General features: G+C 58.4%; 1 protein-coding gene across 1 annotated transcript in view; it reads left to right on the top strand.

The window, feature by feature from the left end:
* LOC112119355 (receptor-type tyrosine-protein phosphatase V-like) overlaps nucleotides 1–18,503 on the top strand; it is a 29,475-nt gene extending 10,972 nt beyond the window's left edge. Inside the window, exons 12-26 of the mRNA XM_029912128.1 lie at nucleotides 320–410; nucleotides 3,056–3,132; nucleotides 4,038–4,172; nucleotides 4,787–4,909; nucleotides 5,788–5,948; nucleotides 6,474–6,609; nucleotides 7,526–7,605; nucleotides 8,127–8,214; nucleotides 8,937–9,027; nucleotides 9,492–9,568; nucleotides 10,050–10,181; nucleotides 11,123–11,245; nucleotides 12,043–12,200; nucleotides 12,759–12,894; nucleotides 16,822–18,503. Coding sequence (XP_029767988.1) covers nucleotides 320–410; nucleotides 3,056–3,132; nucleotides 4,038–4,172; nucleotides 4,787–4,909; nucleotides 5,788–5,948; nucleotides 6,474–6,609; nucleotides 7,526–7,605; nucleotides 8,127–8,214; nucleotides 8,937–9,027; nucleotides 9,492–9,568; nucleotides 10,050–10,181; nucleotides 11,123–11,245; nucleotides 12,043–12,200; nucleotides 12,759–12,894; nucleotides 16,822–16,881 — 1,668 coding nt within the window. The 3' untranslated portion in view covers nucleotides 16,882–18,503. The remainder of the gene's footprint in view (nucleotides 1–319; nucleotides 411–3,055; nucleotides 3,133–4,037; nucleotides 4,173–4,786; nucleotides 4,910–5,787; nucleotides 5,949–6,473; nucleotides 6,610–7,525; nucleotides 7,606–8,126; nucleotides 8,215–8,936; nucleotides 9,028–9,491; nucleotides 9,569–10,049; nucleotides 10,182–11,122; nucleotides 11,246–12,042; nucleotides 12,201–12,758; nucleotides 12,895–16,821) is intronic.
* Nucleotides 18,504–21,440: the final 2,937 nt, after the last annotated feature.

Here is a 21,440-nt window from a genome sequence, read left to right as displayed (position 1 = left end):
GTGTGACCACGGCTGCCCTCTGGAGTCCCAGGAGCCACCTCCTGAGTGGGTCTTTGGCCTAGTTCTCCTCTGCTCCTCCCGGGCTGTACCCTGGGGGGTCTTCATCAGGCTGCTCCTGATCCATGTCGCTGTGAAAGCCGAATGTGGCCCCAGGAGCCCAAACAATCTCTGCCTCTCCAAACGCTATGGAGACCCATTGGCTGTGTGTGGCAAGCTGGGGCTGTGGAGGCTCTTGCTGGGGAGCCTCCCTGCTGGCCCTCCCCACCCCAGCCCATCTGTCCCAGAGCGGCGTCACTGGGTTTCTCCTTGTGCCCTACAGGAGCTGAAGGAAGTGGGAAAGGAGCAGCCTAAGGTGGAAGCAGAACTTCCAGCCAACGTGTCCAAGAACAGATACCCCCACGTGCTGCCCTGTAAGTTCAGGGGCCCAGCCCTTATGTCTCCCTCCCTCCCCTTCTGCCCTTCCCTGGCACCTTCCATCCCAGGATCTTGGGGGGACACTAGCCATGCCCCCACCCCAGAGGCAGGGGGGTTATCGTCTCCTTGCCACACCCAGGGACACCAAGACACAGAAAGCTTCAGGAGACATTTCCAGAGTGGCCAAATGTGGGAGGCAGCGTGGCCTGTTGGATAGAGCAGGGTCACGTCGTCTCCCATGCCTCAGTTTCCCCATCTGTAAATTGAGGATAATGGTGGTGAGTGGGGCTGGTGAAAAGGCGCTATATAAAAGATAGGGATTAGAATTTTGGGTGCCAGTTTGAGACACCCAGAACCTGGTTTTCAGAGGTGTTTAGCCCCTACAGATCCCTTTGGTTTGCTGGAGCTGTGGGTGCTCAGCCTCTCTGAGAATCAGGCCCGGTTACGGCGTCTCTGGTGGGGCACCCACAATCACTGATCACTGACATTCCCACAGTTATTCCCGAGGTGGCTTGGTGAGACAGGGCAGGGCTGGGTCTCCCATCCCACCTCAGATCTCACTGATGCTTTTAACTTGAATGGCCCCCTTTCTTGATCCCCTCCTCCTTCCAGTGACCCCCAAGTTTTGGTCACAGCATAAGGACAACTCCACTGCCCCTGCTGTTCTGTGCATCTGCCAGCAGGGGGAGCTGCGAGCAACAGGGGGCTGCTCCCTGACCCCTCCAGCCTCCCATCACTTGTGTTGTCCCTGTACTATTCCTGGGCGGGGTGGGGGGGGGGAGGGAGCTCAGGGCAGACTCCCACCCCTGGCCCTTTGAGGCATACTACCGCATGGGAGGCTGAGAAGACCTCCAGGCCAGGGCCAGCTCCCATCTCACCTTGTGTCCATGTCATTAACACTGACACACACAGCCCGGTGTGCTAGGGGAGAGGAGGAGAGAGGGGTGTTGTGACATTTCTCGGGGTGCCCAGGACTGTGAGTCCCCTTGTTATCCCCAGCTTCCAGTATGAGGGAGTCTTGTTTGGACTAACCGGGTGTAAGCTCCCTAGCACCACCCAAGCCCTCTCCTCTGGGCTCTGCCAGCCCTGACTCTGCCCTGCAGGTTAACAACAGGTGCGCCCCAGTCTCCGGGCCCCTTTGAAACATTCCCCTCTAGTGCCCAGCCCTTATCTACTGAACACTCACCAAATCAACAGGTCTGCTGTCCCCAAGGGAACAGTGCACACGCCAGCTTGTGTGATTCAACACAGGATCAGCACCTGGCTCAGTATCACAGCACTGAGATACACTGATAGTGCAAACAAGGATACGTGTATTACCAAAGACTCAAGATTCAAGGGATAGTGAGTAACGATAAGGGAAACAAAAGGTGACATATAAAACAAAATCATCACTCACTTTCTAGCGACTAAACTTAATTAACAGACTCACCTCCTGTCTGATGAAGTGTGTCTCACCCAAAGCCTTCTGCAAGCGTCTTCAGTCCAGGCTGGTTGTGATCCCGTTTTCATGAATGTAAACATGCTGCCCATTTACGTCCTGGGGCAGGATGAGGGGGTCTTTGTTCCCCAAAAATAGTCCAGCGAACCTTTGAAGTGTATCTCCAGATAAGGTTCTCTTCCCCTGCTGTGTTTCTCTACCTGTTAGTTGCTTTCTGACATTCGGGCAATCCTTCATCTGCGTTCAGCTTAGACGGGGATGGGGAACCCATTGTGAATGAGATAATACTTAATGTACATTTCAACAGAGGGGCAGGAGACTAAACATCCCTTGTCTGACAGGACGCCTGGTTCTCCACCTCTGCTGTGATACAGACTCTAAGAACATATGTGCAGTAGACGTACATAAGTCCTTACCTAGTATCTGGGCAGATGTGACGAAGTGGGACTGTTCTTAATGTTTCCTCTCAATACTGTGTGGGTGCCTCAGTTTCTGACCGACACTTTGTCGCCTAGCAACTAGTGGCCAGGCCCTTCCCCCCTGCAAGGGGATGCTAAAGGTGTGGGAGAACAAAGAGGTCAGGTGACCTCCTGGCCCAGGAAAGGAACTCAGCAGAGAAGGAGGAGTTCGAGGGGGTTTCAGTTTGGAGCTGGCTGGGGACTAGGAGTGAGGGCAGACGGGGGTGTCTGGCTCGCGGGATCCCAGAATGGGCCCAGCTGAGGGATCCGGTTCTCTGGACCTACAAGCTCTGTTTTAGACCGTGTTCCTGTCATCTAATAAACCTCTATTTTACTGGCTGGCCAAGAGTCACGTCTGACTGCGAAGTGGGGGTGTGTGCAGGACCCTCTGGCTTCCCCAGGATCCCACCTGGGCGGACTCGCTGTGGGAAGCGCACGGAGGGGCAAATGCTGAATGCTCCAAGGTCAGACCCAGGAGGTGAAGCTGTGTGAGCTCCTTGCCCTGAAGACAGTCTGCTCCATGGGAGAGGAGGCTCCCCAAAGTCCTGACTGGCTTTGTGGGGAGCAGTTCCAGAGCATTCCCCGGGGACTCCATGACAACTGCCTCCTCTCCCAGCTGGAAAAGGGGAAGGACCCAAGAAAGCAGCAGAGCATGCTGCCCCTGAGCTGGGCTCCCTGGGGGACTGGGGTCTGGCTCGGCCAGGTGCAGCGCAGGGAATGATCACTGTTTGGTTTCTTGCAGATGACCACTCAAGAGTCAGGCTGAGCCTGCTGGGGGAGGAGCCCCACTCCGACTACATCAACGCCAACTACGTCCCCGTGAGTGCTTGCTTGCCTCCCCCACCACAGCGCCCCGGGAACCCCTGCACATGAGGGGGGCATAGCTGGCACATGCAGGCGGCTCGGTCACAAGAGGGTCTCGGTCCCATTAACATCTGGGGCTGGCTGGCAGATGGCACTGGAGCTGGCGCAGGTGGAAGGTGTTGGAGATGGGGGACTGGCGCAACCAGGCTGGCTGTAGCCTGGGGTCTGTGAAGTGTGTGTTCATGTGTGTGCCCCCTTGTGTGTGCATGGGGGCGTGGTCATAGCTGCTGTTCTGCCGATTGAGGATACTCTCACTCGCAGCCTCTCTGGATTCACGGCCTGATCTCTCTGTCTCCTCTTTCTCCTCCTAATCTGTACAGCTGCACTTGACTGATGCTGGACCTGGTCCCCCAGCCCCCATCCAGGGGACTGCCCCAGGTAACGGACAGGGGGCACCCAGCATGCCTGGGAGCGTGTGGGCCCATGTATGAGTGTTGCATGGGTGTGTCAAAGGCAGTAAACAGGAATGGCCAGACTGGATCAGAACCAGGGTCCATCTAGTCATCTCTTTTCTCCAATGGCAGCCGCAGCAGCTGCTTTAGAGGCAGGTGCAAGGACCCCATAAGTCTGGGGTCAGATGCTTCTCCTCGCAGGGTCACACTGAGGGGCTCGAGGGAGGTCCAGGAGCGTAATCTCTCTCATGCCAGTGAGGGGGAAACACACTCTTCCAGGGCATCCTATAATAACCCCCAGCTGCCATCTGCTGCCCAGGAAGTGTGCAAATCCTGGCACCAATGCTGAGGTCAATGGGCACCTGGCCCTCTCCTGGAGGGACCCGGCAGGTCATCTATTCATCCCCAAATCCAGGGTCTCACAGCCTCTGGCCCGGGCTGACTCTGGCTGTCTGGTCTCTGCCCCAGGGCTACGCCTCCCCACAGGAGTTCATCGTCACCCAGGGGCCGCTGAAGAAAACCATTGAGGATTTCTGGAGGCTGGTGTGGGAGCAGAGCGTCTGCAACATCATCATGCTGACAGTGGGCATGGAGAACGGACGGGTAGGGCTGGTGCCAGGCGCGCGCTGCTCGTGTGAGGAGGGGCCTGACCCACAGCCAGATGCAAATGCGGCTCCATTCAGGCAGCCGTGCTGGGCCCAGCAACGTAATAGCTAGAGGCCTGTTGGGCAGAGTGAAGGGGCAGTGGCAGTGCTGGATGTGTGGGCACCCAGCCAGGTGACATCTGTCTCCACTAGGTATTTCTAGAGTGCCCATTACCTAATATCTAGGTGCAGACAATAACTTAACTGTGAAACGAGCACTGTGCATGGGCACTAATGAACTCACACAGCCACTTGGCATGGAGGACGCTGGCCCTAGCCCCATCCTACCAAAGAGGAAACTGAGGCACAGCGAGGGAAAGCGAGCTGCCCAAAGACACGCAGTGGGGAGCAGACGCCAAACCACTAGCCCATGCTGCATTTGCCTCCGTGCCCAGATTCTGCTCCCCCGTGGAAGATGAGATGTGGCCCAAAGCCCCAGCTTGGAGCTGGAGCATGCTGAGCTGGGGAGTTTCAGCTGGGCCCATCTCTCCAGTGGCTGCAGCTGTCTTGTGTGGGCACTGGTCTCTCTTCCTGCGCTGGTTTCCCTGTTCCCATGCCCTGCCTTCCCTTCAGGTGCTGTGTGATCACTACTGGCCCTCAGAGTTGTCTCCGGTCTCCTACGGACACATCCGCGTGGACCTGCTCTCCCACAGCAGCGCTGACGAGTGGACCACGCGCACGTTCAAGCTCTGGCACGTGAGTGAGCGGCCGAGAGGAGCCCAGTGCGGGCCCCCGCTGACGGCACTGCCGTGGGGGCATCTCACTGGGGGAGGTGTCCCGGGGGCGGCTGCCCTTTCGCCTCTGGCCAGCTGGGTTCCAACGAGGCCACAAGTGAAACGGGTCGGTCCGCACCGGGACTCACCTTGAGGATTGTCAATAACCCACAGCTACCAGGGCGGGCAGCACACAGGTTCCCAGGCATTTCATCCCCCTCCCATTCGCCATCACCCCCGCCCTGCTTCCCCATTCCCATCATGGGGCGCTGTGCATTGCCCAGGATTGGTTGTTTCCAGATGCTAAATCTCCTCGAAGGCAGCACTGTGCTGATGCATGTGCTCCATGCCCCCACCAGCTGGTATCCAGGCCACCTCCCACGCGGCTTCCCCAGGACTGGCCTTGCTGCAGGGCAGCGTGTTGGCAGAGCCACATGGTGCAGCCTGCCCAGGCAGTCGCATGCTATGGAGATGGCCGCAGGACAGGGCCCTGAACGTAACAGAGCAGGGGCCTGGCTCTAGCCAGTAGTGTCAGTCACCTGATCTCTCAGTGTCAGTGTCTCGTCCATGCTGTGTTTACATGACTGCTCAGTGCTGATGTAACTAATGCCCAGGGCTGGCCGGGGAGTGTCTGGGGATCCTGGAGACCCAGGGCCCAGGTCTGGCTGTGGGTCTCCGGGATGCAGCCCCAGTGTCAATCTCTCCAAGTTCTAGTAGCTGATTCCGGCCCCTGGAGGTAACTCAGGGAGCTGTAGTGGACAGACCCTGGGCTCCAGAAATGCCTGGGCACATTCCCTGTGAATAGCTCCGCTGAGACTCCAGCTTCACCGCGCACTAACACCGAGTCACCGTCTGTGACAGGAGGACCTACAGGAGGAGAGACGTGTGACCCACCTGCACTACACGGCGTGGCCTGACCACGGCATTCCCGAGTCCACAGCTTCCCTGATGGCCTTCCTGGACCTGGCCCGAGGCCACATGCAGACGGCCAAGGGTTCTGGGCCAACGCTGGTGCACTGCAGGTGAGGCCCTGCCTGCCTTAGCTCTGCCAGGTGGAGGCTGCTGGAGAAAGGGTGTCTTTCCCTGAGATGGGAAATGACCTGGGAGATTGGGCCCCTCCTCGTATGTGGGGTTGGAGCCCTGGGGTGGTGAGAGCCCTGGGGATGGCCCGGTCTGTAGAGGCAGCTCCCAGCTGTGAGGGGCTCTGCCCCTGCCCTATCCATGTGAGCGCTGGAGACTATGGAGATGCTTCCCCACTTTCCAGTGCTGCTCTGGGGCCATCTCCCCAGCCCCACAACCCCACCCCAGGACAGCTCCTGGGCCCCACAACCCCCACAGCTCCTCCCACACCCTGGGACAGCTCCTTGGCCCCACAACCCTACAGCTCCTCCAGAACAGGAGCCCGTGCTGCAGGCTGATGGCCATCTCCTCCCCCCCCACCCACTGGGGCTGGTGCCTGCCTGGTGGGGGGCAGTGGAACCTGAGGGCTGGTAACATGGGCATGGAGACCTGCCCATGTTAACCCCTTGCTGTCTGTGCTGTTGCAGTGCGGGGGTGGGCCGCAGCGGCACCTTCATCGCCTTGGACCGGCTGCTGCAGCAGCTGAAGCAGGAGAAGGCGGTGGACGTGTTCAATACCATTTACACCATGCGGATGAGCCGCTACCTGATGATTCAGACGCTGGTGAGGCCCTGGGCCTTTTCCCTTCCACCTTGCCGCCAAATCAGCAGAGCTGGGAGGGAGCCCAGAGCTCGGCTGGCCCTCCCACCCCTCTGCATAACAGCCAGCTCCTGATATCCCTGAGCTGTTCCCTGCCAGCCAAGGATGGTGCTGCCTGGGCCCCTGCTCCAGTGTCCTGAGCAGGGCTCAGATGTGCCCCTGTTAGAGCCGCCCTCCCCTGCTGTCTCCCAGCAGCCATGTGCCCGGACAGACCTCCAGCAGGAACACACGGCTCTTCGGAGCCAAGGGTCTTCCCGGAATTCAGTGTGAGCAGGCTGGGAGCACCAGTCTGGGGAAGCATCGTAGCCAACAGCACCCAGGGACAGGATGAGCTGGAGGGGGGCCTGGGTGGTAGCTGCGGGGGGGAGGGGCGTAATCAAAAGCAGAGTGGCCTGTGCCTATCCCAAAACAACTCGGCAGGCTCCAGGTGTGAGTGGCTCCACGCTGCCCTGTGCATATCCAGGGGAGCGACAAGCTGCACAGGGCACCTGTAAGTTGCAGCCCAGAGGTCAGCTGATCCCAGCCACTGGACCCTCGCAGCACGCCCAGACATGCAGCCACAGCAGAAGCCAGGGACGAGCTGCCAGGGGCTAATCATGGCTGGCAGGAGCCTCCTTAGAAAGGCTGGCTGTGGGCGCTGGGTAACCGGGAGGGGATCCCCCGGAGCATGGTGAAAACGCCGGCCAAAGAGGAAGACTGACTTATCCAAGCCACCCCAGCAAGGCAGCGGCAGGGTTGGCCAGGGCTCCTGACTAGCTGCACAAGGCCATGCTCTGCCCAGTAGGCAGTGCTGCCCTTCGCCCCAGTGTGGCCCCACTCTGTGTGGTGCCGTGGTTCGGGTGGGCTCACTCTGCACTGACCGCCTGCCCTTGCCTTCCAGGGCCAGTATGTTTTCCTGCACAGCTGCATCCTGGAGAAGATCACGGAGGAGCTGCTCTTGGGCCAGTCTGGGACGGAGATGTAAGCCACCAAGCCCACCTAGCCCATCCCAAATGTGTGGGCACTCGGGTTCAGCGCCTCAGACTCCGATCCAGACCCAGGCCTGGGCTTCGGCTCCAGGCAATAGGGACTCTGAAATCCCAGCAAGATGGCCTGTTCCCTGCACCGAGGCAGGGCCAAAGTGTGGCCTCAGTCCTTTCCTTCCAAGGTGGTGAGCACCACACCCCTCCGTAGCACCATTCCAGTGCTGATACCGCAGGGGCCTAACGCTTCCTGGGCAGCCTCCGTGGGGCTCACCCCCGCCCCCCAAGGCAGTGGGCTCCGCTACTGGGTCTCCCACCCTCAGCAGAGATGTACTCCCCAGGCCAGCGGGCCGGCCTTGGGATGCCCTCTCGCAGCCAGCCACTGGCCAGCTGCTCCCATGGAACTAGCAGGGTCAGGCCAGGGAGGGGAATCACCCTGTCGACCGAGTGGCCTGGCTCTTTGAGATGTGGGTGCACAGGGGTTTATTAACCCCCCACCTCCACCCCTTGTTTTCCCAGCTCCTGCCCGATCCCTCTCAAAAGCTTCCTGCAGCACCATGCCCAGAAATCGGCCAAGTCCAACGCGGGCTTCCTGCGGGAGTATGAGGTAGGAGCGCCCAGAGCAGCGCCCTGCTGGAGAGCACTGATGCCAGCTCCCCCGCCACATACACGCTGGGGGTGAAGGGAGTGTTAGAGGCTGGGCCAGACACACAAGCACACCCCCCACCACCACCATGAGCAGCTCCTGCTCAGTCAGGCGCCCGCCAGATCTGACTGTTGTGGAGATGGCTGGTGCTGGGCGCACCCGTTGCCATGGCAACGCTGCCAGGCCTGGGACATCCCCCCCAGCTGGAGGCTGGCCGGCACTGCTTCCCTCCTGATCCCCCTGCAGAGCAGACACAGCCAGGACATCCAGCCCTCCCTGGGACTCCCCAGGGGCCCTGCGCAGGGTCAGGATCCACACAGGGAATCGGGGGCGGGGGGCAGGCAGAGGTGTTACACTCCATGGGCATCCCCCATGGCTGCTGCACCAAATCTCCCAGCCAAGCAAACCCAGCAGGCATGTGCTGTGCAGCTTGGCAGCAGCCCCATGGGGACACTGAGGCACGGGGCTGGCTCCCTGAGCTGGGGTGCGGATGAAAGCTTTTCCTGGGAGCTCTGCCCTTTGGGCTGGGTTCACCCTCTGCTGTCTTCTGGGGCAGGGCATCCCACAGGAGCCATCCACCCAGTCCCTGTGCACTCCCACCACCCCCGTCGCCCTGGCGGGGCATAGTCGGGAAAGGCCCTGATCTCTCCCCCTCCCTCCCTCTCTCTGGTTCCCTGTGGCAGATCCTCCTAGAGGTTGCGAAGGACAAAGCTAGCTCTGCAGCACCATCTGCAGGCATCCAGGAGAGCCGCCCTGGCTCCAGCATCCTCCCATGTAAGTGCCACTGATGCCTCTCTATCTCCAGGGCTGGCACCAGCTGTGTGTGTGGGAAGAGAGGGGCAGCACCAGGGCTGGACTTGCAGCCTCAGGACCAGGGGAGCTTGTCGAAATGGGGCCCTCTCTAGCATCTCCAGGCTTATCTCCTCCCCCCAGCCTTATGGCAGAGAGTTCCCAAGGCAAGACCTGGCCACAGATGAAGTGTGCATGGAAGCGAATGGACTGGGGCCGGAATGGGTTATGTGCAGGCAGAGGGCACGCGCCCTGGGCTGAGAGTAAGGGAGAGGGATTGAGGGAGAGACCCAGTGCAGAAGTGACAGGCCTTATGCAGCTATGGCCCAGGCTGGCAGGGAGTTTGGGCTGGAGCCAGAAGGCTGGTCTCCTCGCATTGGGCTGGGTGTGCTGAGCTGGGCCAGACGGAACCGGCTCCCCCAGTCCCTCATGCTTGGCCTGTTTGGCAGATGATCGCTCCAGAGTGAAATTTTTGCCCCTGGAACAAGGCCCCTTCTCGGATCTCAACCAGACCTGGCTCCTCCCGGTGAGTTGCCCCACCCTGATCCCCTGGGAAGCGAACTCCCTCACCTCCCTGCCTGGCCCCCTGGCCCTCTACCCACCCTGATCCCCCTGGGGAGCAGAACTCCCTCCCGGTGCTCCGAGGCTCCCTACTCCCATGGGGAGCAGCACTTGCCTGTCTCTGTGGCCTGTTTCTCCATAGCCGGCCTCCTCTCTCTGCGCTTGTTGCTGCCATGAGCACTGTCCTGGGCACTCCTGGTGAGGGAATCGCTGCGTAGGGCTGAACCCCGACTGTCCCCTTCGCTCTGGCTCAGTCCCAGTCCTGGGCCCTCTCCCTGCTTGGCTGTCTAATGCTTTCTTTCCTCTCTTTGCTTCCAAAGCTGCCAGACCTCCCTCCTTTTCCTGCCTTCTGGCTCTGCCCCCTCGGCTGTCCTAAGGCAGGGAGCCCATGCTCTCCTCTGCCCCCTCCCTGGGGCAGGCGAGTAAGACTCTGGTTCTTCACACAGGGCTGCAATTCATCCAGGGATTATCTGGCTGTGCAAGGACCCGACAAGGTGACCATGGAGGAATTCTGGCGCTTGGTGTGGGACCATGGTGTCCACACCATAGTCACCCTGCTGCCATGCCAGAAGGGCCAGGTAAGCCAAGGGGGGTGGGGGCTCCTTGAACCTCCCTCCCCGGGCTGTGCTGCATTTCCTGCGTGGTCTCTATGGTACTGCGCTGTCACACACGCAGGTTTGTCCCACCAGCCTCTGCCACCGTTTCACGAAGCTTTGGGCCAGACTTGGAAACTCCGTGTGTGGAGCAGGCTGTGGTCCAGGTTAGGACCCCGCTCCCCTGACGTGCATGGGGGATGCCTGGCTCCATGGCACCACAGGGGCCACGTGCATTATTGTGGGGGCAGCCGGCTCCCTCCCGCTACCAACCCTTTGTAACAGTTGAGGTAAAAACCAAAATGAGTCCCAACTCTGGAAGCAGTAAATGGCCCACATGGTCCCCTGGGGAGATAGACACCAGCTATTTAGTAGGGCAGCACCTAGAGAAGCCAGATGGAGACCTCTGGTTTTACAGGGGACAGCAGTCCAGGATAGATCTCTCTCCACTGATCTCTGCTCCTGAAGAGCGGGAGCCCCCATCCAAGGCCTCAGATGCCGCCCCTCCCTCTGGGCTCCCAAAGGCAACTTCCCAGAAGGCCAAAGAACATGTGAAATTTGCATAAAACCCAGTGGGTCACAGCTGCCCTTCATTCCTCATGCTGGAGGTGCAGCCCCCAGAGACTACAGGCCCCAGCATGCAATGCAGCCTGTTGGCTCAGCTATGGTGGAGCATGCTGGGACCTGTAGTCCCGTTGGGCTGCCACACTGTATTAAAGGTGAAGGTGGCTGCAATCAGCAACGATCTTTCCAACATACCGGTGGGCTGTCGGCTTCTGGGAGGACGGCCACATGGCCCTTTGCTGGGCAGCGTCACCCTGACGTCGGCTGTGCCCTTGGCCCAGCACCTGTGAGCCATGCCAAGTGGGCACTGATCCGAAATGGGGCGACTGGGAGCTTGACGCACCAGTCGCTGTTGTGCACAGGTCCTGAGCGAGGCATGCTGGCCCCTGGAGGACAGTCCAGTCTACACAGAGATGTTGACCATCCAGCGGGGCCCGGAGAAGCACATCTCGGGATGGAGGTGCATTCAGCTTAAACTGAAACACGTATGTGCCTCCGAGGGCAGGGGAGCTGGTTTCTCGAGCCCCGGGAGCTCCCCCCAGCTCCCATTCCCAGACCATGCCAGAGTCTCAGCCCGGGACTAGAATGACCCAGAGGCTGCAGCCAGGACAGAAGGGTATTGGTGGAGCGGGGTGGGTTATGGGGCTGGAATAGCAGAGGAGCAGCAGATCAGAAATGCTGAGGGGCATCAGCAGAGCTGGTGGGGAGCCCAAGCCTGGGACTGTCCATGGACCAGGTGCAGCAGGGGCACGGGCAGGGTCAGTGCAGGCTTACCCTGACCTGGCCACTCCCTGCTGATGTACCTCAGCCCTGCCCTACAGGCCCCACTTGCAGACGTTTCCAGCTTCGTGGCCCTTTGCCTTCTTGGAGCCAGTGTGGGGGTGGTCTGGGAGACGCAGGCCCCTGGGGCCTTGACTGAGAACTTCTAACTCATCACACTGATGCCACTGGATGCAGTGTGAGGGCTGGAGCAGAGCCACTGACCTAGGGAGAACAGCTCTGCCTTTAACGCCACTTTCCCCCTGTCCCTCTGTCTGCTACCACTGCAGCACCCCACCGCTGGGCACTGCTGACCCAGCATAGACAGGCCGGGTGACAGTACACTACAGGACCCAATGCATCACTGTGGCAGGGCACCTAACAGGTCAGAGGCTAGGAAGCAGGGCTCTCCCTACTCCCCTGGTGTCCAGGCCTGTCCGTCCTGAGCGCAGCACCCTCCCATCCTGTCGTCCGTGCATGCCCCCTTCCTCCATAACCACAGCAGCTCTCTCTGCCCTGCCAGGAGAAGAAAGTGAAGGAGAGGCAGGTGCAGCGATTCCTGTACCCTCTGTGGGGGTGCCAGCAGCAGCCAGATGTCCAGCCCCTGGTGGAGTTCCTCGCCGCAGTTAGACGGTGCATGCCACACAGGAAGCGAGCCGGCCCGCTGCTCCTGCACTGCAGGTACGGTCACGTGACTCCTTCTTCCATGTCCTCATGAGTCCCCCGGGGCCAGAACCCCCTGGACGAACATCCCTGCGGGAGAGCCAACTGCAGGGCAGCCTGGGGCTGACCAAATGACCCGGCAGTTCTCCCCTGCTGGTCTCCAGGGAGACGTAAGGACCCAAGGTCCCTCCAGGGCCAGACTGGGGCTCAGTTGCTGACATTCAGTGTATGCGGCCCCGTCGGGGGAGCCAGTGTGGGGATGTGAGAAGCCAGGGGCTGGCCAGAGAGCCTGGTTCGGGGTGCAGTCTCAGATAGCCAGTCATGAGCACCCAGAGTGCCCAGATGCCCTGGTTTCCTTAGTGCTCATTCAGAGGCCAGGCCAGCTTCCCGGCCCTGCCCGGGCATGGTCTCTGTGAATGTCCCTCTCTCCAGGGGGTCTGTGCCCTGCCCTGCTGGGAGACGGGCTCCATAATCATGCAGGCCTTGTCCGTCTCCTACGTCTGTGCCTGTGCTGTGGGTTGCGTGGCGGGTGGCAGAATGGCTGATGGCTCTCCCTCCATCGGCTGCCCCTTCCAGCAGTGGCGTTGGCCAGATGGGGACGCTGATCGCCCTGGATTGCCTGCTGCACCAGATGAAAGCGGAGCGGAGTGTGGACGTCTACGGAGTCACCCTCAGGCTGATGAGAAGCTGCTGCCTCATGACCCCGACGCCGGTAGGTGGCGAGGAGGGAGGGCGTCAGGGCCAGGTGTGCCCTGGGGAAGCAACGGCCAGGTGCAGAGCAGAGGCCCGGAGCCGGGTACAATAAGGGAGAGCTTCTCAGAACAGACCCAGGGACCCCTGAGTTCTCTGTCAGCCTCCTCTCTCCTCAGACAGCTTCTACCCACCCAGCCTCGGTCCCGACTGAGCTCGCCGAGGCGGGTATCCTACTCCGAGCCCGACACGCAGCGTGGTTCTTAGCCCGGGCTCTGTGCCCCTCTCTCCGGGCCCTGCCAGGGGACGTTCCGGGGGGCGGGGGGAGCAGCTCACGGTGGGGGGTCGCTCCATCTGCCCCAAGCCCAGTAGGGAGCTCAGGGGAAGGACTCTCAGGCCCAGATCCTCAATGGCATTTAGGCACCTAACTCCCACTGATTGAAGTTTTTAGGTGCTTAACTCCCATTGCCGAGGATCGGGGTAAATGCCTTCGATGTTAAGGTTAAAGCCAGCAGCTTCCACTCAGCCCAGACCCAGGAAACAACCAGGCAGATCTGAAAATCAAATCCTCGCAGTCCTAGCCCCCCGCTTGCCCTTCCATCCCTGGCAGCCAGTTTGTTCCCATGTGGGCAAATCCCCTGCCGCCTCCCCCTCAGGATCTGGGCACTGAAAACCACAGGACCTGGTACACTTGGGTACTGGATGTCTCCTGGGTTGTCCTGTGCCGCCTTCTCTTATAGATAGATAGATTCTTACACGGCGCTCATTATGGCAGTGTCTGAGGGGCTGGCTGCACTGTGGCTGGGAACGTGCGTCCCAGCCCGGGTGGACAGACATGCGCTAACATGGGTGGTGGCTCGGGCTTGCCGCCTGAGTCCATAGCTAGCGAGTGGCTAGACCACGCCGCTGCCAGCTAGGCATGCTGCTGCTATTTTTAGTGCGGTAGCTCAGAGCTAGCATGCGTCTGTCGCTCCCAGCTGCAGTGTAGACATACCCTGAGTGCCTATCTGAGCCTTCCCGACTGGCACCCTACAGCCAGGACACCGATGGGAGACACCCAGTTCGCCCGAAGGTCAGGGTGAGGAGCCCAGAGGGCATCAGAGGCACCTCTGCCCGCATTCCAATGGCGGATTGGGTCAAGGCTGCATTCGGAGCGGCGCAGACGCATCGCGCCACTAGATGGTACTGTGACACCAGCCTCAGGATGCCAATCCCAGCATTTCACCCTGCACAGGCTGGGCTTGGCCACAGCCCGAGCCGAGCTCTGGTTCCACAGACGTGCTTTTGGACAGGGGTTTGAAGTTAATTTGTTTATTTCACAGCAGCCTTTAGGGACGAGCTCCCCCACATTACCGGTCCCACTGATAATCAAAATCCTTCTGTGACGTCCCCACTGCCAAGCACCCTGCAAACAGCCAATCGGTTCACGAATGAATCCGAGCCCCATGGGCCCTGGGAGCTGGAGGAGAGCTCACACATGGGGTTCTCTTGTATACACACCTCCTGCCCATCCCAGCCGCTGCCCAGCTGGACAAGGGAAGGGCAGTAGGACCTGAGCCTGCCAGACCACACATGGGGGTGGAAGCACAGGGCTCGCCCGTGGCTGTGGATCTAGGCCAGGCTGCTCTTATTTTGCATGGTTCCCTGGGTGAAACTAACTTTGGTGCCACCATGGCCAAGCTGCAGTTGAACTGTGAGGTGGTCAGTTCTCCCGGAGGCCAATAACCAACAGGGAAGCCTGAGTGACACTTCCTGCTACACATCCCCACTCCAGATCCCGCAAAGGGTCTCTCCACATCTGAATCACTTGTGTTTACTCCCCCAGGCGCGTCATTAGACCGGAACCCAGCCCCATTAGCTGTTCTGCAGTGTAACTGTAATTGCCGTCTGGCCTGACTTCGATACAGACTCCTCCCAAGAAGAGTATCCAAACACCAGCAAGGCCAGCGCAGGACAGTTAATGGTGCTGGGTTCTGAAATTCCCTGTATTCCAGGAATTCAGGCATGGAATTTACCATCTTTGAAAAGGGGAACAAAGAGGATGCAGGGAATTATCGACCAGTTAGCCTAACTCTGGTTCCTGGAAAGATACTGGAAGAAATGATTAAACGATCAGTTTGTAAGCACCTATGGGATAATAGAGTTAGAAGGAATAGCCAGCATGGCTTTGTCAAGAACAAATCATGACAAACCAACCTAATTTCCTTCTTTGACAGGATTACTGACCTAGTGGATGTGGGGAAGCAATAGATGTGAGATCTTGATTTTACTAAGGTTTTTGACACAGTCCCACTTGACAGATAACTGGCTCTGTGGATGAGGGGAAAGCAGTGGACGTGTTATTCCTTGACTTTAGCAAAGCTTTTGGTACGGTCTCCCACAGTATTCTTGCTGGCAAGTTAAAGAAGTGTGGGCTGGATGAATGGACTATAAGGTGGATAGAAAGCTGGCTAGATTGTCGGGCTCAACGGGTAGTGATCAATGGCTCCATGTCTAGTTGGCAGCCGGTTTCAAGTGGAGTGCCCCAAGGGTCGGTCCCGGGGAGGGTTTTGTTCTATATCTTCATTAATGATCTGGAGGTTGGTGTGGATTGCACCCTCAGCAAGTTTGCAGATGACACTAAACTGGGAGGAGTGGTAGATACGCTGGAGGGTAGTGATAGGATACAGAGGGACCTAGACAAATTAGAGGATTGGGCCAAAAGAAATCTGATGAGGTTCAACAAGGACAAGTGCAGAGTCCTGCACTTAGGATGGAAGAATCCCATACACCGCTACAGACTAGGGAGCGAGTGGCTAGGCAGCAGTTCTTCAGAAAAGGACCTAGGGGTTACAGTGGACAAGAAACTGGATATGAATCGACAGTGTGGCCTTGTTGCCAAGAAGGCTAACGGCATTTGGGGCTGTATAAGTAGGGGCATTGCCAGCAGATCGAGGGACGTGATCATTCCCCTCTATTCAACATTGGTGAGGCCTCATCTGGAGTACTGTGTCCAGTTTTGGGCCCCACACTACAAGAAGGATGTGGAAAAATTGGAAAGAGTCCAGCAGAGGGCAACAAAAATGATTAGAGGGCTGGAGCACATGACTTATGAGGAGAGGCTGAGGGAACTGGGATTGTTTAGTCTGCAGAAGAGAAGAATGAGGGGGGGATTTGATAGCTGCTTTCAACTCCCTGAAAGGGGGTTCCAAAGAGGATGGATCTAGACTGTTCTTAGTGGTACCAGCTGACAGAACAAGGAGTAATGGTCTCAAGTTGCAGTGGGGGAGGTTTAGGTTGGATATTAGGAAAAACTTTTTCACTAGAAGGGTGGTGAAGCACTGGAATGGGTTACCTAGGGAGGTGGTGGAATCTCCTTCCTTAGAGGTTTTTAAGGTCAGGCTTGACAAAGCCCTGGCTGGGATGATTTAGTTGGTACTGGTCCAGCTTTGAGCAGGGGGTTGGACTAGATGACCTCCTGAGGTCCCTTCCAACCCTGATGATTCTATGACAGTCTCATTAACAAACTAGAGAAATGTGGCATAAGATGGGTGCAAACTGACTGAAAGACCGTGCTGAAAGAGTGGTTATCAATGGTTCGCTGTCCAGCTGGAAAGGGGTATCTAGTGGGGTCCATCCTAGGCCTGGTACTATTCAATATTTTCATTAATGACTTGAACAGGCTCCCAAGGGAGGCTGTGGAATCCCCGTCACTGGAGGTTTTTAAGAGCAGGCTGGACACACACCTGTCAAGGTGGTACAGGTCCTACCACAGTGCAGGGGGCTGGACTTGGTGACCTCTCGAGATCCCATCCCGTTTCTATGACCTGGTTATATGAAATGGGGTGACTGCAGAACCACAGTGTCATGACAGTCAGTGGGCTTGACTGGTGTCTCTGAGGCAGGGTCAAGCCCCCCTGGCCTAGAATTACTCTCTGAACACCTTTCTCTGTCTCCTGCCTCCCTTCAGGATCAGTACGTGTTCTTGTACACGTGCATCCGGGACATCCTCACCCAGAGACAGCCCTAGGAAGAGCACAGCAGCTCCTGCCCCCGAGAGAGCCCGGCACTGGGGGCAGGCTGAGGAGAGCGCATCGCAGGGCTGTTTGCACAAACCTGACTGAAGCTCCCTCCGGAGAGAAGGGGACCCACCTGGGGCAGAGGCACCAATCAGCTCCCCACCCCTTGAGGCCAGCACAGATGAGGAGCTAAGGCTGGGTTAGCCTGCATCAGTGGTTCAGAATCTCGGACTCTCCTGGTCTCTTCTCCCAGGACGCGGTGGGAGAGCCTATTGCACATGCATTGTCTGCACCAGCCTCCCCCAGGGAGTGCCCCTCTGCTGCCCACAGTGCTGCAGCCCACTCAGCTTGCAAGCACCCAGTGCGGGGCACGGGAACCTGTCCAGGATTCAAAGATTTAAGCGGGGCTGCATCCCTGCTGCCTGGGATTCCTGGGACTCTGGAAGGTCCATGAATCCAGTCGCTGTAGCACTTGCTCTGGGATCCTGCCAGCCTCCGTACTGCCCTCCCTGCCCCGCTGAATACAGGACAGAATACATGGGGCGCCCTTTCTGCCGTGCCTGGCTCAGAGCCGGCATGTCCTACTGAGCAGGCTGCTGGGTGATGCTTATTTCCATCTGGCAGGAGGGCTGGGAGGCCCAGGCGCTACGCACTGCTTCTCAGAGCGTCGAGCGGATGCTCCAGGTGTGCTAGTGCCTTTGGGAGACTCTGTGACCCAGGGCTGAGGACCAAGCAATGTGTAAGAACAATAAAGAAAACAGCCCTAGAAGCCAGTGTCCTCTAACGAACGGTAGGTTTTACCACAAGCCCTGGCCTGGCCTGCGACCTTCCAGCCAGCTGGACTGCGACCTTCCAGCCAGCTGGACTGGAGGGCACCATCCCCAAAGGGCAGCCGTGCACACCTGCTGGGAGCACGCCGTTCGGCTGGCTTCCAAACGCTGCCCCTTCGTGCCGGCTGTCCTAGCGCAGCCAGAGCCTGGCAGCTCGGCTCCGAGAGCTGAGTCCCAACCGCTAGAGCAGCAGACCTCTGCAGACCCTTGGGACAACCCTTCACATGGGACTCTTGCCTCTCCTAGCTGGGAGAACAGGGGCAGGACTCCTTCCCCCCAACAGCATCCCGTCACCCCCGCATTTATACAGAGCCTGTGAGTAGGGGCCAAGGCATAAAAAATTAAATTAAATTAAAAAAAAAAGACAGCAAAACCAGGAATAACAATCAAATGAGAAGACCCTTGCTGGCCAGTCACCCTCCATATAACCCTGTCTCTAAGGCCTGCCAGTTTATGTGGGGGAAAAACATTATCCACTAATTCGGCCTCAGCGCACTGCTACCCTCTACCGGGGGAGCATGTGTATCAGCCATGTCCTCCAGTGGTCGCGCTAGAGGAGCTGTCTCTTCATCCCACTGGGATGTGGGGTTACATCAACATACCACCCCCGCAACGGGACCTTAACTCTGGCCCCTGGAGCTGGCGATACCCCCACGGGGTGCCAGTATCGGGGGTGCCATAAGAAATAGGAAGAATGACGGAGGGGTTTGTCTTGATTCCAATTGCAGCGTGGACCTGCACGCACTCAGCTGCGTTCGCTGGGGCTGGCACCACTGGGCAACCGGACCTGAGCGTAAATGAAGTTTTTGGACAATACACTTGCCTGGTTTTTCTTTGTTTATTTGTTTTTTAACCCTCAGCACATCCTCGTCCCACAGCCCAGCTGCCCCTCCACTGCCTCTGGCTCCTTGGCAGTGACAAAGCCAGCCCCAGCAGGCACTGGCTGAGTGTTAGCACCATCACTGCACCGTGTCCTCTCCTCGTGTCCTGTCTCTGCCGTGCTCCCCAGCCCTTTGCCCCACGGAGCAGTGGGCATCAGCGGGGGCCCCACAGGCTGAGCTGCTGGGCAGTGCAGGGAGTCAGTGGGGGCATGTTTTGAAAGGGGGGTATAGATGTAAGGGGGGATTTGGGGGCAGAGCTAAAACCTCCTTTGACCCCCCCTGGTCCCCCTGCAGTGCACTGACCTCCCCTTTCCTCTAGGAGCAGCAGCATCATGGGGAAGGGGGAGCCTAGAGCCCTTCCCCATGGCTGGAGGCAGCAAGGGGAAGGAGGGGAGCAGGGGAGGGAAGGATGCCCCTTCATTGGTCTGGTGGAGCTGCCATGGGGAGGAATTGTGGGGAATGGGGGTATCTGTAGGGGAGGGAGGAGGGGACAGATGGCACCACTTCTTCCCCCCCCCCCCCTCCCTTGTATGTCATTGCAGGGGAAGGTGCTCAGCTCCCCCCTCCACCATGGTTCTGCTTCTGAGATCCAGAGAATAAAGGTCTCTTTGAGGATAATCCCTTATCCATCAAGGGATCACAGGGAAACTACCTTGGGGGAAACCCAGTTCTTCCTCAAAGCTCTAGCCATCAGACTGGGTTTTCAAAAATGCAGCATTTGGATGAGCCCTGGCGCTAAGAGGGGTCATAGGCTTGGACTGCGATAGCGCATCAGGAGTTGTGCCAGTGTGCAGCCCTATGGTGCAAAAGTGGCGAGCCCTCACACGGCACCCTCCGAACCCCCACATCCCCACACCGATCCCCCCATGCCCTCCGAACCCCACATCCCTGCACCGATGCCCCCACACCCTCCAAACCCCCACACCCTCCGAACCCCCTCATCCCCTCACTGATTCCCCATGCCCTCCGAACCCCCTCATCCCGCACCGATCCCCCCCACGCCCTCCAAACCCCCACACCCTCCGAACCCCACATCCCCGCACCGATCCCCCCACACCCTCAGAACCCCCACATCCCCGCACCGATCCCCCCATGCCCTCCGAACCCCCACATCAATCCTCCCACACCCTCTGAACCCCCACATCCCTGCACTGATCCCCCCACACCCTCCAAACCCTCAAATCCCTGCACTGATCCAACATCCCTCACTGCTCCCAGCCCCCCATTCCCTAGCTCTGCCCTCCCAAAAGTCAGCAGAATCTGAAAATGTTCTCAGCAGCTCATGTTAGGGGTTGTGTAGCTGGGACTTGGACCAAATGTCCCAGCGACTTGCTTTCCTTTGATCACAGTCAGTCCCATTGTCCAGGAACCAGTCAAGGAGCAGGATTGCATTAACCCAGCTGCTTACTGGCATCTTTCACCTTCCCTCTGTTTGTTTAATGCTAATTTCCTTGATAATACTCCTAATCAGAGCCTGCACGTGGAGTTTAGAGCACTGTGAAGAGCTCTTAAATGAGGGCAAGACTGCCAGATGGAGAACCATGAATGTGCATGAGACCCTGTCTCAGAAAGCTCCCACAGGGCAGGGCTCCACAGTACGTGGATTGAAATGGAGTCTAAATCCCATGCTGGTTCTGAGAGGGTTAACAGGAGCCTGAACGCTCACCTGCAGAGATGTTAAGTAGGTCAGTTAGCAGGTCCATCTGGTGACGAGTCAGATTTCCTTACAAGGACTGAGAAAGCCCTGCATGGAGGGGAGCAGGGAGGTTGGGAGTTCCTGCTCTTGGAGAATGGCTACAGGAGGGGACTTCACTTCTGAGGTAGGACTCAAAATCCCAGCCATGGGGTGTTTGGGTTGAGCTGAGCAGCAGAGAGTCAGGGACAATAAGTGAAGAGCTCAAGTTGAGGCCTGGGGAGTGGGGAAGGAGGTGAAATTGGTACTGGTGGCTCCATTCCATCCATGGCCTGAAGGAAGAGGGGAGCCTGAGGGGAATCCATGTATATCCTGGGTGTAAGAAGGGGCGTGGGAAAGGCCTGCAGACCGGCTGTGGCAGGAAGGAGCTCAGGGAGAAAGCAGGGGTGGGTCTGTACAGCTAGACCTTGCCTAATGGCTGGGTCCTTGGACTAGAACCCAGAGAAGGGGAAGGGCCTGGGTTCCCCTGCCAGCGGCTGGGCAAAGTGGTGCAAAGCAGAGAGCAGGGGTAGGGCCAGAGATGTGGCCTGAGGCTGCAGGACTGTTGTTTGGACTCCTGGTTGCCCCGTAAACCGTGGGACTAAACGAGACCTAACAGAGTCCCCAGAGGAGGCAGCCCACCGCAGGGCTGGAGCAGCTGTTGGCAGAGAGCGCTCTCCTCAGCCAGGCCCAGTCTGGGACCCTGAGGTCTACCCTGAATAATTCCAGAAATGTTGCTTCCACCAAGGGCCTGTGGGGGCCAGATCAGCCTGAGTGACTGAGATCAGTTTGAGGAGGATCAGGGCTGTAATCTGAGCCCCAGGTGTGTGTGTGTTAGAAGAACCAGGTGATTTTTGTAAATGTGACTTTTAGGAGAGCTGGATCTTGCAAACCCCTTGCTCAAATGACTCCAAATGTGGGTCACTCACTTACCTACTACCTCCCTTGAGGCACAGCAAATTTCAAGCATGTGCATTTTACAGCTCAAAGAATAGCTGTCTTTTAACCAGTCAGCATTCCCAGCCTTAGCCATCCCTTCTGTCTACCCATGACTGAACACACGCATCAGGCCCCGGGGACCTGCTCTGCCACTGACATTCACCCTTAGCCCCAGGCCCCGGGGACCTGCTCTGCCACTGACATTCACCCTTAGCCCCAGGCCCCGGGGACCTGCTCTGCCATTCACC

Source organism: Terrapene carolina, unplaced genomic scaffold (genome assembly GCF_002925995.2).
Source record: "Terrapene carolina triunguis isolate 2854851 unplaced genomic scaffold, T_m_triunguis-2.0 Scaffold191, whole genome shotgun sequence".
Taxonomy (NCBI): Eukaryota; Metazoa; Chordata; order Testudines; family Emydidae; genus Terrapene; species Terrapene triunguis.
Note: the sequence above shows the minus strand (reverse complement) of the source record. Positions and strands in the feature narration are given on the sequence as shown.